Below are 15,921 nucleotides of genomic sequence, written 5' to 3' on the forward strand. Positions count from 1 at the left end.
TATGGACTACAATTCCCATCAGCCCCTGCCAGCATAGCCAATTGACCATGCTGGCAGGGGCTGATGGGAATTGTAGTCCATAACATCTGGAGTGCCAAAGGTTCACCACCACGGCTATAGACCCTATGATTGATTATACTGAATCAGATACAGTAGTCACGCTTTTAAATTGTCAGGATTTTCATTGCTGCCTTACAGTGGCAAAGTTTTTGTCAGAAGTTTGTAAACTGAATGCATGACAAACGCGAGGTTTTTTACTATTCACTTTTTAACTGGAACTGTATTTTTTAACTGGACCTATTATTTTAACTGGAACAGTATTTTAACTGGAAATATCGTGTATATGCCAATAAAGGCTTGTTGAATTGGAATTGATATAAAAACGCTTCCAACGTTACAGTAAAAAAATAATCATAACATGTAAAACCTCCGAAAAACGTACCAGAAAGCAGTTAACCAATTAAAAGGCATCCACGTAATAGAGGATGTGTTGTTAAAGAGTTATGTTAAAGAGTTACTATTCCTGTCATGTTTAAGAGTTCCTATTGGAGTTCCATAGAACCTTGCCCCCTGACACTTGGTGATTGGCTCCACCTCTTGTGGCAGCCATTTTGTGGCTGTGTCCACCACACTGTGATAGAATTCCAAAGATGTCTGCAGGCTCCAAAAGGTTGGGGTCCCTGGAATAAATACCCTGTTTCCCCGAATATAAGACATCCCCTGAAAATAAGACATAGTAGAGGTTTTGCTGAAGTGCGAAATATAAGGCATCCCCCGAAAGTAAGACGTAGCAAAGTTTTTGTTTGGCAGCATGCCCGATGAACAGAACACAGAAAAATAAGACATCCCCTGAAAATAAGACATAGTGCATCTTTGGGAGCAAAAATTAATATAACACGCTGTCTTATTTTTGGGGAAACACGGTACATAGCCATTCCTAATTACGGTAATCAGCTTACTTCTGATTTATGGCTCTGTCCGTGTAAACTAACTTAAGTATCAGCTGTAATGGCATAGGCACATCTAGACAATGTTCTTCTTTTTCTTCTAGGCTGGGGAAACTCCAGGAAGCAAAGCTCAGTTGTCCCATCAGCCCCTTGGGGGCTACAATGGCATCGTTTCCCGTGGCTCCCCGTTACGCAAAGATGCTTGCCCTAAGCAAACAGCACAACTGCCTGCCGTACGTCATCTCCTTAGTGTCGGCCTTAACAGTCCGTGAAATTTTTGAAGAGTTTGACAGGTGAGGTTTCACACCAAACTGGGTTTGATTCCCCACTCCTCCACCTGAGTGGTGGACTTTTATCTGGTGAACTGGATTAGTTTCTCCGGTACTACACATGAAGCCTGTTGGGTGACTTTGGGCCAGTCACAGTTCTCTCTGAACTCTCTCAGCCCCACCTACATCACAAGGTGCCCATTGAGGGGAGAAGAAAGGAGTTTGTAAAGCAGTCTTGAATCGGATTACAGGAGAGAAAGGCGGGGAATAAATCCACATTATTTTTCTCCTCCTCCTCTTCTTCGTCTATAGGGAAAAAAATAAATCAGGGGCAGTGGGTTGGAGCTTTGATTGTTGAAAGAACTGAAAATCCCAAATTTTCAGAGAGCCAGCGTGGTGTAGTGGTTAAGAGCAGGTGGATTCTAATCTGGAGAGCCGGGTTTGATTCCCCAACCCTCCACCTGAGTGGTGGAGGCTTATCCGGTGAACCAGATGTGTTTCCGCACTCCTACATTCCTGCTGGGTAACCTTGAGCTAGTCACAGTTCTTTTGGAACTCTCTCAGTCCCACCTACCTCTCAAGGTGTCTGTTGTGGGGAGAGGAAGGGAAAGGCGTTTCTAGGCCACCTTGAGTCTCCTTACAGGAGAGAAAGGTGTGCTATAAATCCAAACTCTTCTTCTTCTTCTTCAAATGATTCTGTCTCTTGTGTGATCTTTGCTACAGACCCGCCATGAGTGAAGCAGAGCAGGAGAAGCTCAAGGGGAAAAAGGCCCGGGTGGTACAGATGCAACGGATTTGGGCCGGACAAGGACCCTCTCAAAAACTGGGAGACCTCATGGTAATGCTAGGTATGCTGTTCAAATGAAAGCACTGCTTTCTTAATTTAAAAAAAAATCATGTTTCTTGAGTGGTGACAGTAAGTATCAGTAATTTTTTGTGTGAGATGCCAAAAAGGCTCTTTGTGTGGTTAAAGCAGCAGTGGCGTAGGAGGTTAAGAGCTTGTGTATCTAATCTGGAGGAACCGGGTTTGATTCCCCGCTCTGTCGCCTGAGCTGTGCAGGCTTATCTGGGGAATTCATATTAGCCTGGGCACTCCCACACACGCCAGCTGGGTGACCTTGGGCTAGTCACAGCTCTTCTGAGCTCTCTCAGCCCCACCTACCTCATAGGGTGTTTGTTGTGAGGGGTGAAGGGCAAGGAGATTGTCAGCCCCTTTGAGTCTCCTGCAGGAGAGAAAGGGGGGATATAAATCCAAACTCTTCTTCTTCTTCTCTAAAGAATCATGATACTTTGGGACCTCTGCAACTAAGCACCTTTGCTGGGATTAAAATTATTTTGTTGCATTCCTGATGTTTGCCGTTGTGACTTTCTATGGCAGGAGCCGTGGGCGCTTGTGAGTATGCCGGATGCACACCCAGCTTCTGCGATGCAAACGGCCTGCGCTACAAAGCCATGGTGGAAATCAGGCGCTTGCGGGGACAGCTGACCACAGCAGGTAGAGCCCTTTTTTGTTTCTTTAGATCAGTGGTTCCCAACCCGGAGTGCGTGAACCCCAGTGGGACATGCCAGAGCATTTGGGAGTACCAGAAAAAGTTACATAATGAGTTTGCTACTAGGGGAGTACAATTTTAGGGAAACGGTTTGCCAAGGGATACACGAGCGAAAAAAGGTTTGGAACCGCTGTTCTAGTCTGTAATAAGGCTGGTGGTTCATAGCAGTAGCCGGGATCTTCTTAATCCACTTTTCCTTCCACCCACCCTTGTTTTTGTATTTTTCACGTTCCCGTGCTTCAAGTGAACTCCGTCTGTCCCGATGCCAGCCTCTTTGTTGACCCCAAAATGAAGCCCCCGACAGAGACCCAGGTGACCTACTTGCGGCAAATAGTCCTGGCAGGTCTTGGAGACCACGTCGCCCGAAGGATCCAAGCGGAGGAGCTCCTCGATGAGAAGTGGAAAAATGGTTACAAGGTAGAATGTGGTGACGTTCTGTTAATTCAGTTATTCCTTTGCCTCTTTCCTTTTAACAGTCTGCAGCCTCCTGTTATGGCAGCATTAGGCGAGTTGAAGCCAGCTAAACTACCAAAAGGCTTCACTGAAAAGTATGAAAGAGTTCAGAAGAAATAGCCCACAAAAGAACTGCATCTCTCTCTCGGAGTTGCTGATACGTTTCTTGGTTTGAAGGAGGTGGATCCAGAGCAGCAACTCATACAGAGAGACCACAAAAGTAGGAAATGAGACCTCTAAAGCCAGATCATGTTCCTTTGTTTGTGCCTCTGCATGAGTCAAACGATCCTGTTTCAGTGATGCAGGAGAATTAGTCATCCTGCAAGATGTGGATTGTGAATCATTCAGAGATGCAGCGGAAGCCTCCTTTGTGAGTGAGGCTCGAGATTGACAATAACTTGGTTTGCATTAATGTGATACTACACTAGCAGCTGAAATGTTGTGGTGTTGCCATTTGAGAGGCTCCTGCTCTTTTCTGAGCAGAGATAACCCATCCGCACATGGGCTATAACAGGGGTAGGGAACCTTTAACACTCAAAGAGCCATCTGGACCCGTTTTCCACGGGAAAAGAAAACACTTGGAGCCGCAAATAATTTTTGACATTTAAAATAAAGATAACACTGTATATATATATATAGGGTTTTTTTAACCTTTTACTCCACTAATTCTGAGAAGCGCATGGATGCGCCCGCCCTGCTGCCTCCAGGGTGGGCAAGCATGGGGCCGGCGGCTTGGCTCGTGGAGCCACAGTGCAAGGGGCAGAAGAGCCGCATGCAGCTCTCGAGCCGCAGGTTCCCTACCCCTGGGCTATAAAGAGCTGTGGACTTGGGGGATCTGATATGACCCAGTCCAGCATGTCTGGGGGCTCCTCAGGTGGGGACTCAGCTTTGAGACTCCCCAGCCTCCTGTCAACAAGTCAGGAGAGGCAGTGCCAGCTCACTCACCGCCCTGTGTCTCCCGAGCCCCGGGAGCAACGCCAGAGGAAGCCGCGTGCCTGTTTACAGAGGGAAGACGCAGCAGCAGGCTAGCAGCTCTGTGCCTAGCTGGCCTCAATTAGAAGTCATTGCAGGAGACGCACTGAAGCAACGCAGCTGCATGCGGTTTTGCACTGGTGGATGGGGCGTTCCGGGTATAAGGGGCTGGAAACCAGACTGTGTTGCGGCAACAATGCTGTGATCTGACTTGGAAGGCTCTGCTCATGTTGCCATCGCTGCGTTCCTGTTTTGACTTTGGTTTTGGACTTCTAACCTGACTTTACTCTGTGCTTGGTATTTCGTGATCTTAAATGTGCATTAAACCGCTGGACCCTCCGTGAACTGCCTACAACAGTGGTGGCGAACCTATGGCATGGGTGCCAGAGGTGGCATTCAGAGCCCTCTCTGTGGGCACACGCAAATAGAGTCCCCCCCCCCACACACACACACACATCTAGGCTGGCCTGAGTTGCTGGGCTTGATTATTAGGATTAAACCTAAGACCTAGTTTTGGGGAAGCAGTGTAGGTAACCCTGTTAAGCACTGTTAAACCCCACTGATTTTCATACGAAGAACTAAAGTGCAATCCTTTACCTGGGAGTAAGCTCGGTTGCTGGCAATGGGGCTTGCTTCTGAGTAAACCCTCCTAGGGTCATGATTCACTCATTGGAAGAGTTGCACGGTTGCTTCAAAGCAAAGCCACCAACTACCACCAAGCTTACTCCTGAGTAATGCACGCCTCGGAGCCAACCATTTTTTCTGAACTAAAACCTCAGTATTCAGGTTACATTGCTGTGTTGGCACTTTGCGATAAATAAGTGGGTTTTGGGTTGCAATTTGGGCACTTGGTCTCGAAAAGGTTCGCCATCACTGGCCTACAACCTTGTTCAGGGAGTGCTGGTCTACTGCAGGATCTTTCACCAGGCTGGCAATTTTGCATCTCATGGCTTGTTTCCAAATTTGGATGCGTTAGTGCAGAAATGTGGAAGAGAGGAAGCTGCAGGATACGCAAACGCAACCTGGGCTTAAACTTCAGTCTTTTTGCCTCTGATCCTTTCCGTAGACTCCCCTTTTGGACGATCCGGTCTTCATCCACCCGAATTCCGTCCTTTTCAAACAGCTGCCTGAGTTCGTGGTGTATCAGGAAATTGTCGAAACCACAAAAATGTACATGAAAGGTAACCAGCTGCTCCTTCCCTGGGGGTGGAGGGGTCCTTTTCGAGGTTTAAGCAAGAGTTGATCAGGTGTGGTAACATAGGTGTGACTGTTTGGTGTGTTCAGTTGGCTGGCTCAGGCCATGACCTGTGACACTGGAGAAAACTTGGGGAGTCTTCAGACAATCATTGGGGGTTCAGCACTCATTGGGGATTTGACATTGAACATGCATCCTTTTTAGGAAAACGAGGCATTTTGTAGCCAGTTGTTCTCTGGAACGTGTAGTTGTAGACAGGCCATTCTTAAGAGTTTCTTTGTTAATTTGGACCGCATGAATCCATGAAGAAGAGTTTGTATTTATATCCCCCCTTTCTCTCCTGTAAGGAGACTCAAAGAGACTTACAATCTCCTTTCCCTTTCTCCTCCCCCGCCCCCACAACAAACACCCTGTGAGGTGGGTGGAGCTGAGAATGCTCCGAACAACTGTGACTAGCCCAAGGTGGCATGTGTTGGAGTGCAGAAGCTAATCTGGTTCCCCAGATAAGCCTCCACATCTTGAATGGCAGAGCAGGGAATCGAACCCGGTTCTCCATTAGAGTGCACCTATTCTCAGCTACTACATCACGCTGAAGCTGCCTCCTACTGAATCTGGCCATCCGCCTATCGGTATCGTCTACTCAGACTGGCAGCCGTTGTCCAGTGGCTCAAGCAGAGATCTTTCACATCACTTCCTATTTCATCTTTTTTTTTTAACTGGAGATGCCAGGGATTGAACCTGGGACTAAGCAGATGCTCCACCCCTGAGCCACGGTCCTGCACTAAGCAAGCATGGCCGAAGTCTCTTTCCCCGTTCAGGCATCTCAGAATACATCCAGAATCCTTTGCAGCACATAGGGCTACTTCAGCAGTGAAGTCAACATGGCAGAGATTCTTTCTGAGGGTAAATAGGGTCAAAATGACCAATATTATGTTGGCTGTTCTTATTATTTTGGATGTTGGATGTTATTGGATGTTATGTTGGATGTTATTATTATTTTTGGGCTGTGGTTTTCCGACTCCCATTTGTAGAAGGTCCTTGAAGCTCTAAAGTGGGGTTGGCTGATGCCATGTTTGGTGGTCCTTCCACGGAATCAAGAGAGTTTGAGGTCTGAATGCCAGGCCAGCTGAAACGTGAATTAAATAGCAGGGGACAGATTTGGGGAGGGTCTTCATTGAGGGCAAATACCCATGCTTCTTCCCTGGCGGACAACGTTTTGTGCCTCAAAACATGCCGATTTCTGTGCTCGAAAAGGTCAAGGTTGACGCAAAGCTCAATTTTTTTAACACCCTCCGCCATCTTGATTCTGTTCTCCTGCAGGTGTTTCAGCCATTGAACCTGAATGGATTCCCCTCCTCTTGCCTCCATACTGCCACTTTGAAAAGCCGCTCGATAATCCTCCTCCTTCTTACTGTCCTAAAACGGGCCGCATCAAATGCCACAGGCCGAGCGTCTTCTGTGAGTTTTGTGACGTTGTGCTTCTTTCTTGAGGGGAACAAATTATTCCCATTGATTGTTCCAGAATACTGCAGCAAGTCTCCATGGTATAAAAGCTACATTGGGGGGTTTCCAATCTTTCTCAGCCTGTGGGAAAGTTTGGCATTCTGACACAACATGGTGGGTAGAGGTTCAAAATGGCCGTCACAACTTACCTTCATGCAGATGGTGAGAGCCAGCGTGGTGTAGTGGTTAAGAGTGGGTGGATTCTAATCTGGAGAACTGGGTTTGATTCCCCGCTCCTTCACCTGAGTGTCAGAGGCTTATCTGGTGGACCAGATGCGTTTCTGCACTCCTACATTCCTGCTGGGTGACCTTGGACTAGTCACAGTTCTTTTGGAACTCTCTCAACCCCACCTACCCCACAAGGTGCCTCTTGAGGAGAGGGGAAAGGAGTTTGTAAGGAGTTTGTAAGCCACCAAATCTCCTTACAGAGAGACAATGGGGATATAAATCTAAACTATTATTATTATTAATGTTGTTGTTATTATTTTGGGGCTGTGGTTTTCCGACTCCCATTTGTAGAAGGTCCTTGAAGCTCTAGTGGGGTTGGCTGATGCCACGTTTGGTGGTCCTTCCACGGAATCAAGAGGGTTTGAGGTCTGAATGCCAGGCCAGCTAGCGAGAGATTCTCTAACACAAACACACGACACCCTGCCTCTCTCTGCAGATCGAATAGGGTGGCAACTCCCAGCTGTGGAGGTGGATTATCCTGAAGGCATTGATCGCTTCAAATACTTTGCCAAGTTCTTACTAGAAGGGAAGGTCTGTATGCATTTCTCTATTTTACTTCTTTATTGGATTTGTATGCCTCATCCCCAGAGACCTGCTTGCATGGGGGGGAAAAACCATCAAAAATTGTCAATGTTAAAAATAAACCAAGGTGTAAAAACAGCATAAAACTCCAAGCACCCTTAGGAATATCTGCTGAACAGTTCTCAAGCTAGAAGTAGGTCATAAAACAGCTAAAAAAGATTGTTCAAATTCTCAGTTAAAAGCTTTGCTCTGGCACCTGAAGGACAGTACGGTGAATGTCGGGGAAACTTCGGAGGGCAGGGATTCCAACAGCAAGGTACATTCAAGCCTTTATTGGCATAAAATAAACATACAAAAACAGCATACAAAATTTGCCCATTATTACTCACAATTATAGACACTGGTACTAAAATACTAAATACTAAAATATATACATGGTCCTTCTGTAACTGTAGGACATTCCTTCAGCTAAGTTAACTCACTTAAACGTCATCGGATACTGGCAGAAGCTAGAAAAATTACTGCTGGCTATATGTGGTCATAATACATAGACATTGGTTGGTATTCATCTAGACTTACGTCTATTATTGTTAGCAGAAATTTTGCTACATTCTCACACACTGTGGGATCCATGTTGTTCAAAAGCATAGGTATCTTAAGAGCATCAGTTAGATTGTTATACAGAAATGGGTAAGTGCAGATTGTGACATTCTGATTTTTGCAAACCTTACACAATGAAAGAGGGTATGATCGAGTGTCTCCACCTGACCCATATTGCATGGACATAGCCTCCTCTGTTTATCAATTTGTTGATATCTGCCATAGAGCAGCATAGAAGGCATTAGATTGAATCTGGCCAGTGTTAAAGCTCTTCTTAATTTAGGGTTGGTGATCCAATGTAAATAATTGGCCATGTGTCCTTGTTCAATTGGAATAAGCAGGGTCAGGGTGCTACCACTGAGAAAGCCCTGCCTCTGGTCCACACTCAGCTTACCTCTCTGTGTCTTGTGTCCACAGGGTGCAGGTGTCAGGTCAGCAAGATAGACAGCCCCCTCCTGCTTAGTTCTACCTCGTAACTATCTTTAAAGCTGTCCCCTGTATATTTATCACTTCTTTCTAAAATACATGTATGTGTCTCCTTCCAGGTCTTTAAAAAGTTGGACTCTTTTGCCCGCTGCCTGCTATCTAATCCTGTCACAATGTTGAAAACATGGTCCAAGTGAGTCGTTGACAATTATTTTTGGCGAGAGAGGGCGTCGCATGTATTCCTAGCTTAAAGCAGAATAAATCCAAATCCAAAACCTTTATTAGGCATAAAACCAGTGTGTCAAGAATTCCAAATACAATAGGAAGATCATTATTGCACAACTTGCAGTACCCAGAGTAAAAATATAGCAACAGCTTCAGAGATTTCAACATTAGAGTTATTTAGAAGCTTGGCCATTTTTAATCTTATCACAGAGGAGCAGTACAGTACAGTAAACCTTTATTAGGCATAAATAATTCTACATACAGTATGTTTGTATGATAAACAGCAATACAACGAGGAATCCAGTACACAAAGTTAGGACAAATCATACACAAACTCTCCGAAGACCCACCACGACATCCATATGTTAATCAAAACCGATTTGAATGACTTCCCATGTTCACCACGATGACCTGAGCCTCAGACATCAAATCAATGTAATTTAGATGATGTGATACATTGAGGGACACATTTTAGTACCGTCTTTGAGATATTACTTCTGCTAGATATGTAGCGACCCTAGAGGTTATCTCAGAAGATGCATCACTAAGTAAATACTTCACTACATAAGCCGAGGGCAGATTTGTTTTAGCTTTAATAATCGGGATTATATAGTGACTACGTAATGCAGAGTGTAGCTGACATTCTAGGAGGATATGCTGTATTGTATCCACGGCATTAACGGAACATGGGCGACAGAGGAGCATAAATCCTGTTGGTAATACAGTTCTCAAATCAGTTCTGATGTTGTTGTATTTTGAACAGTGAAGCAGAATATGAGAAAGTGAATCAGTTGTATTAGGACAAAATCGACAGCAACGCTCATTTTGTGGGATATTATTAAAGCAGAATAAAAGAGGGAGCAAACCTGGGAAATACCCGTGGGATTGAAGTTGCGCTCCCTGCTCAAGCGGCGAAGTCTGGTGTGGTGGTTAAAGTGTCAAATTTGAATCTGAGAGGCCCAGGTTCGAGCCCCCACTCTGCCTTGGAAGCATGGTGGGTGGCCTTGGGCTAGTCCCACACCCTAACCCTACCGCAGGGAATCAATGGAATCTGCTTTGGGTCCCCGTAGGGGAGAAAGATGGGATATAAATAAAGTTCCTGGCCCCTCTATGATGCTGCTGGCCTCCACTCGGGCCAGGGCCTTTTCGGCCTTGGCCCCTGCCTGGTGGAACACTCTCCCTCCAGCTGTCCGGGCCCTGCGGGATCTTGGTGAATTCTGCAGGGCCTGTAAGACGGAGTTGTTCCACCAGGCTTTTGGAGGGTCCAGCCGCTGATTGAAGTGCCCCTTTTACTCCTCCGGCTCGGAGTCCCCTTTGCCATCTAGGGGACCCACTTTTTCATTCTGCTTCCCCCTTCTTGGGAAGGTTTAACTGGGGTTTATTGCTGACGCCATTTTTATTAAATTTACCGCTGTGTTTTAAATTTTAAATTTATTTAATTTATTGGGGTTTTGTTGTATTGTATATGCTGCATTGAGGAAATTATGTTGTGCACCGCCCAAAGCCCTCCGGGGGTTGGGCGGTATACAAAACCCATAAATAAAAAATAAAAATAAATAATAGAGAATGCAGGTTATGGCCAGAGTACAGTCTGGTGTCAGCCCTCTGGAGAAAAGTTGCAAGGCTATCCTTTGAATTCTGATTTGCTGCAAAACTTGGAGCATCTGTTGGATTTTATATGCTTGCCATGACAATAATATCCTTTTGGAACCCCTGCAGACTCCAACCAAGGACGGAATCCCTCCTGAAAGGCCTGGTGTCTGAAAATGCTGATAACCGGGATGCATTACTTGCAGCCTGGAACAGGAACCCCAAATGTAAGCAATGTCAGCGCACTCACCATTCTCAGGGCTCTTGTTGCATTGGCCTTTCATTAAAGCTTCTTTCGATTAAGGGCCATCAGTCAAAAAAATATTGTTCTGTTTCAGATTTGTTGATGGAATATTGCCAGTGGATTCCAGAAGCAGCGCATGACAACGTATCTAAAATCTGGCCACCGGTAACGCCATGAATTGCTAAGAAAATTGTCCTCTGCTAACTCTGTCCACAGAGTCATCTCTAGAACTAACTGGGCTGCAAAGATCCAGAAAAGAGATGTCTGTATTTGCAAGGAAGAGACCGACTTATTCACAGAGGAATGGACTGTATTCGTTCACTTGCATAGGTTCCTTACGATGCACTTGGGAGCAGGGAATGGTTGCAAAGGAGCATACACGCAGATTCTCTTCTTCCCCTGATATGAATGGGGAGATTGTTAGGCGTATATGTTGGAGATCTAATCCACACCTGTCTAAAAACATGGGTGACATCACCAGATCGTGATAAACATATCGATCCTGTTCAAAAGCACTTTAGTGCTTAGTTAGCTCAAAAAAAACACATGAGGGTATGAGATTTAATTGTGAGCCAGGTAGCTTGACCTCTCAACCCCCTGGTTCTGTGGTGTCCAACAGAGCGAAAGAGCTGTGAACTTTTCTGGGAAATACACTTTAATAAGATGGAAGCATCCTAGTCCGAAGGACCAATTTCAGAGCCATCTTCAAGCTTCAGTTTTTAAGTTGCACGCTGAAATAAAGACGCTCCACTCCAAAACTTGATTTCTGTAGATCATCCCAGGCATTCTGACTGGCTGCTTGTTTGTATCATTTTCAGCTCTTCTTATTTGTCCTTTCTCCCTTTGGGAATAACAAGCTTTTAGGCTGTATCAGTTCCATAGTTTCCAAGGACAGACAATCCTTGAGTTTACCGTGATCGCCTTAGAAGTTTGAGAACGCCTTGAATGTCCATGACCAGAAGCAGTAGGAAGTGGGACCCTTGTAAACGCATTCTTTCCTCCAGCCTCAAAGCCTGTTGTGTTCATTTTTTGTTTGTTTGATCTCTGCCGTGATTTGTATTTCCCAGAGAGAGAGAGAGAGTGTATAATGTTGCAACTTGTGCATGAATGGAGAAAAACATTACAAAGAATGCATTTTTCTAAGATGAGAAAGCCAAATCTTTTGAAGACGCTTATGAAATGATACGAAGCCTTCTTTGTGCACTTCCTCCCCTGAAGGGCTGTCGTTCGCTGCCCCAGGGGTGTTGGAAAGAAGGCTCTGCACACCAGAGCTGATAGCGTACCCAGATGGCCAGTGGGCAGGAGCAGTCTTGGAAGAGCGAAGCTGCTTGAAGCAAATGAAATATCCCTGTGGAAAAGATGTTGCTTTTGTTGAGGCACAGCATCGTTGTGATTGGAAAGGGGTGCCCCGAAATATTTTGCCACATTCTTTTTGATACCAGCTCTAACTGCTACTTTCACTTTGTAAATTAACCGTGTACATATAACATGTTCGTTGCCTTGTTTTGTAATATAACGCTGCAATTTTCTGAAATAAAATGGCCTTTTCTTTTCCTGCTTGCCTTTGTGCATTCATAAGAACATAAGAACAAGCCAGCTGGATCAGACCAAAGTTCATCTAGTCCAGCTCTCTGCTACTCGCAGTGGCCCACCAGGTGCCTTTGGGAGCTCACATGTAGGATTCCTGTCTTTGTTGCACATCCCGTGTATCTCACAACTTGGAAAGTTGGCCCTGCTTTTTGGAAACAAAAATGGAGATGTGTATGTAATCCACGAAGGGAAAATAACCTCTTCGGTCTCGGTTCCGCATGCAGAACGTGAAAGTGTTATGTTGAAGAGGGACTGCTGAGAAGCCGTGTTGTTCCTCTGCTGTATGTTCCCCTTAGAAGAGAAAAAAAACCCTGAAAAATATACAAAAAGAGCCAACTGATAAAGTTGCCAAGTATGCTTGACTAACAACTTGGATTAGAAATAACTGGACTAAGATACCCTGACATAATAATCTTCCAGCAAAATTGGATTTCTCTCCATTGTTGTTGCATGATTTGCCGTATTTAAATTTTTTATGGATTTGTAGTGGTATTTTAGTGCACTGTAGAGCTATTTATGTACTAAGCTAATAGCATGTTTATTTATCGGTATACTTTGGTCAGTGACGGTAATTAATAGGTTTTGATTTCAAAACTTCCAAAATGATTTAAAGAGCTGCTACCATTAAAAAAAATACAGAGGGGGAGGAAGGAGGTAACCAGCATGCATGGCTTCCACTGGAAAGCTGAATTTGCACCTACAACGCAGAGTGGAACCGAGGCAGAAATTCTGTCTCCCTGACATCTCTGAGGTGAATTCTGCACAGCATATTTATAATGAGTTGTAACCATTCTAAATGAACCTGTTTCCCTTTCTACATTCGCATGTGAGCCTTTTACCTGTGCAGGAAGCAATTTGAGCCCATGAAAGTAATCTGTGTTGTTTCGGCCCTTGCTTGAAAACGTGTTAGGGAGATACCCTGCTGGGTCAACCTCTGCAGGGACTAGTCTCTTTTCCTGTATGAGTTTCCTTGTCATGGCATGACTCCCCCGCCCCCGCCTAGCCTACCTCACAAGGTTGTTGTGCAATAGGATGAACATCCTCAGATTTGCATGTTCTTTGGGGCAGAACAACACGAGCCAGGAGGGGGATCCTCTGAGCACATGTAGAGCACTAGTGGTGTCAGCATGGCTTCGCTTCTGATTCAGTCGGTTGAACAGTGGGCAGACAACCAGTCTCCCCATGCATTCCTGTACCCCTCCCCCAAGCAGGTTTCCGAAGGTCCAGCAACTTTGCATATGCCCTGAGGCACTCTTTCCATCCTTGCCGGTTAGCATCCTTCCCCCTCCAAGGACTGCCGAGGTCCTTCCAACCCAGTGCCTTTATTGTAATCCGGTGCCAGAACTTTAGAACTCTGCAAGAAATTGACTGATTGACAGGGTGAGGCTCAGATCAATGAGTACAGCTAGTCACACATAAAAAAAGGTACTAACCGCCGAAATAGCTCAGTTGGGAGAGCGTTAGACTGAAGATCTAAAGGTCCCTGGTTCGATCCCGGGTTTCGGCAGATACTTTTATGTGAGCGGAGTTCACGTGCTCTGAAGTTTGCCTATTTTAATTTTTTTTTTTTTTGCATGCTGCTGCACAGCCCGGGCTGGCACGACTATCCCAACTGGCTCGTAGAAGGCAAAACCCAATTGCTCAGGATACGCCCGTTGCAACCCTTCCAAACCACCAACAAACTACTGATTTGCTCCTCTCGGTTGCACCCTGCAATGCGAGAACTCCCTGCTACGGTCTCTGGGCTGATTCTGACCGACTCTGTTTTTGCTTCGGTGATCCTCCCGTCGCACGGCTTGCTGCTTGCTTCATGCTGTCCGGTTGGTTTGCATACCTTTACAAGTAATCCACTTCGGGTCTCCAGTGGGAAAGCAAAGAGATAAAATGAATTGCAAGGAAGCCTCACGCCCGCAGTCCTAGCAGATGTGAAGGGTCGTTGCAAAGACCCAACTCCCACCCTGGGAGTTCCAGTCCAGAGTGCAAACGGCAGCGATCCGCAGAACAGCAGTTCCTTTCCCTCTGTTTGCAAATGGCAACTCCTGATGCTCCATTATACAGCCTGAAGCTCTGGCTGTATAAATTGCAAATTGATCCATGCATCTGCAAGACCACTGAAGCCTACCACAGCCTCAAGTGACGTATTTCCAGCGCACCTCTCATCGCCTTTCCTCGTTAGTATAGTGGTAAGTATCCCCGCCTGTCACGCGGGAGACCGGGGTTCGATTCCCCGACGGGGAGGCGCACAATTTTTTTGTTTCTGCTCCATTCTTGCTATGAAAGATTAACAGGTCTGTCTGTCTCCATATTGGTGCTGACCGCAAATACCGAGAAAGGATCTATGCATTTGCCAAAACCGGGTCTTTTTGTCGCGCTCACGACTTCTGGCCAGACTTTGCGTCCTTTATCTTTTGCTTGCTCTTTGCAGGGACAGTGCACTGCAAATCGCAGGAGGCTGAAAACGCTAGTTCGACTGTACGGTATTTTGAATTCATATCTATTCCCTCCCTGGCCCCCTTCCTTTCTGGGTTCCATAGATGGCCTTTGCTTTTAGCCAAAGCAACGTTGATAGTGTGAATTTCCTTGATATAGAAGCTTGCGGAAGCAGCTGATTGTGTGTTGGGGATGTAGCTCAGTGGTAGAGCGCATGCTTTGCATGTATGAGGCCCCGGGTTCAATCCCCGGCATCTCCACTTTTTTTAAAACATTTTTCAGTTTAATTTGTTGGTTGCAATTTTAGGGTGGTCTGCTGCACTAGAGCTTTTCTCTGCTCCCCCGAGGGCGTTAGCAAACATCAAAGGAAGATTTCAAGTCTTTTCTGGGTTAATGATGCGGTTGCATCTCCCCCATGTACACGCAATTGTTAATGTAGTAACAGGGGTAGAAATAGTCCAGAAGCCTTCAAGGCTTGACCAAAGTTTAATTTCCCCTAGAAAAAGCCCAGGGAACCTTGCATAAGATAGACGTTTAGTTCATTAGAAGACCCAGGAATCAGCGCTGAGTAATATCTCCTTTGCTTTTGTCAAATAAATACTTGCTTTAAGAGAAGGCTAGGATGAGGAGGTGCAAGTTGTTAGTTTTAACGAGGTCTGATTGGGGAAAGAGAGCCTTATGAGGATGAGATGGGAGCTGGAGGACAGCCCACACAGGTGGGAAATTACAATTAGGGAAGTTTAGTAACATATGTATTTCACATGTCAACACATACAGGAATGAATACTGTAATGATATTGATTATGAGCACACAGGAGAATTGTATTATTCACACCACTGACCATTAGTTTCTGCAGCATTGAAGATTTAGCTAGTGAGGTAATTTGGGAATCTGCCCAGAGGTGGGTATGTTTAGGAATTTGGGAATCTGCCCAGAGGGAAATTGGGTATGTTTAGTCTGGAGAAGAGAAGGTTAATGGGTGACATGATGACCAAGATTAAATATTTGAAGGGATTGCATTGTCGAAGGCTTTCACGGCCGGAATCACTGGAGTGTTATGGGGTTTCCAGGCTGTATGGCCGTGTTCCAGTAGCATTTTCTCCTGACTTGTGTGCTGTGTGGTTTCCGGGCTGTATGGCCGTGTTCTAGCAGCATTCTCTCCTGACGTTTCGCCTG

The 15,921-nt window shown here is 45.6% G+C and overlaps 1 protein-coding gene and 3 non-coding genes across 4 annotated transcripts; all 4 read left to right on the forward strand.

Moving 5' to 3' along the window:
• Positions 1 to 1,017: 1,017 nt before the first annotated feature.
• LOC125425064 (probable ATP-dependent RNA helicase DHX37) lies at positions 1,018 to 12,277 on the forward strand (the record flags this gene model as incomplete). The annotated part of the gene is made up of 10 exons (XM_048482549.1): positions 1,018 to 1,240; positions 1,940 to 2,064; positions 2,595 to 2,711; positions 3,011 to 3,183; positions 5,258 to 5,372; positions 6,707 to 6,844; positions 7,554 to 7,648; positions 8,785 to 8,858; positions 10,610 to 10,707; positions 10,819 to 12,277. Coding segments are annotated over 10 exons (1,241 nt in total), but the record flags the coding sequence as incomplete, so codon positions are not given.
• A 1,471-nt stretch (positions 12,278 to 13,748) lies between these two features.
• On the forward strand, positions 13,749 to 13,821 carry TRNAF-GAA. Its single transcript has one exon. It is a non-coding gene; the product is annotated as a tRNA-Phe (tRNA).
• A 659-nt stretch (positions 13,822 to 14,480) lies between these two features.
• On the forward strand, positions 14,481 to 14,552 carry TRNAD-GUC. Its single transcript has one exon. It is a non-coding gene; the product is annotated as a tRNA-Asp (tRNA).
• Positions 14,553 to 14,932: 380 nt separating this feature from the next.
• TRNAA-UGC lies at positions 14,933 to 15,004 on the forward strand. Its single transcript has one exon. It is a non-coding gene; the product is annotated as a tRNA-Ala (tRNA).
• Positions 15,005 to 15,921: the final 917 nt, after the last annotated feature.

The sequence above is a fragment of the Sphaerodactylus townsendi genome, unplaced genomic scaffold (genome assembly GCF_021028975.2).
Source record: "Sphaerodactylus townsendi isolate TG3544 unplaced genomic scaffold, MPM_Stown_v2.3 scaffold_187, whole genome shotgun sequence".
NCBI lineage: Eukaryota > Metazoa > Chordata > Lepidosauria > Squamata > Sphaerodactylidae > Sphaerodactylus > Sphaerodactylus townsendi.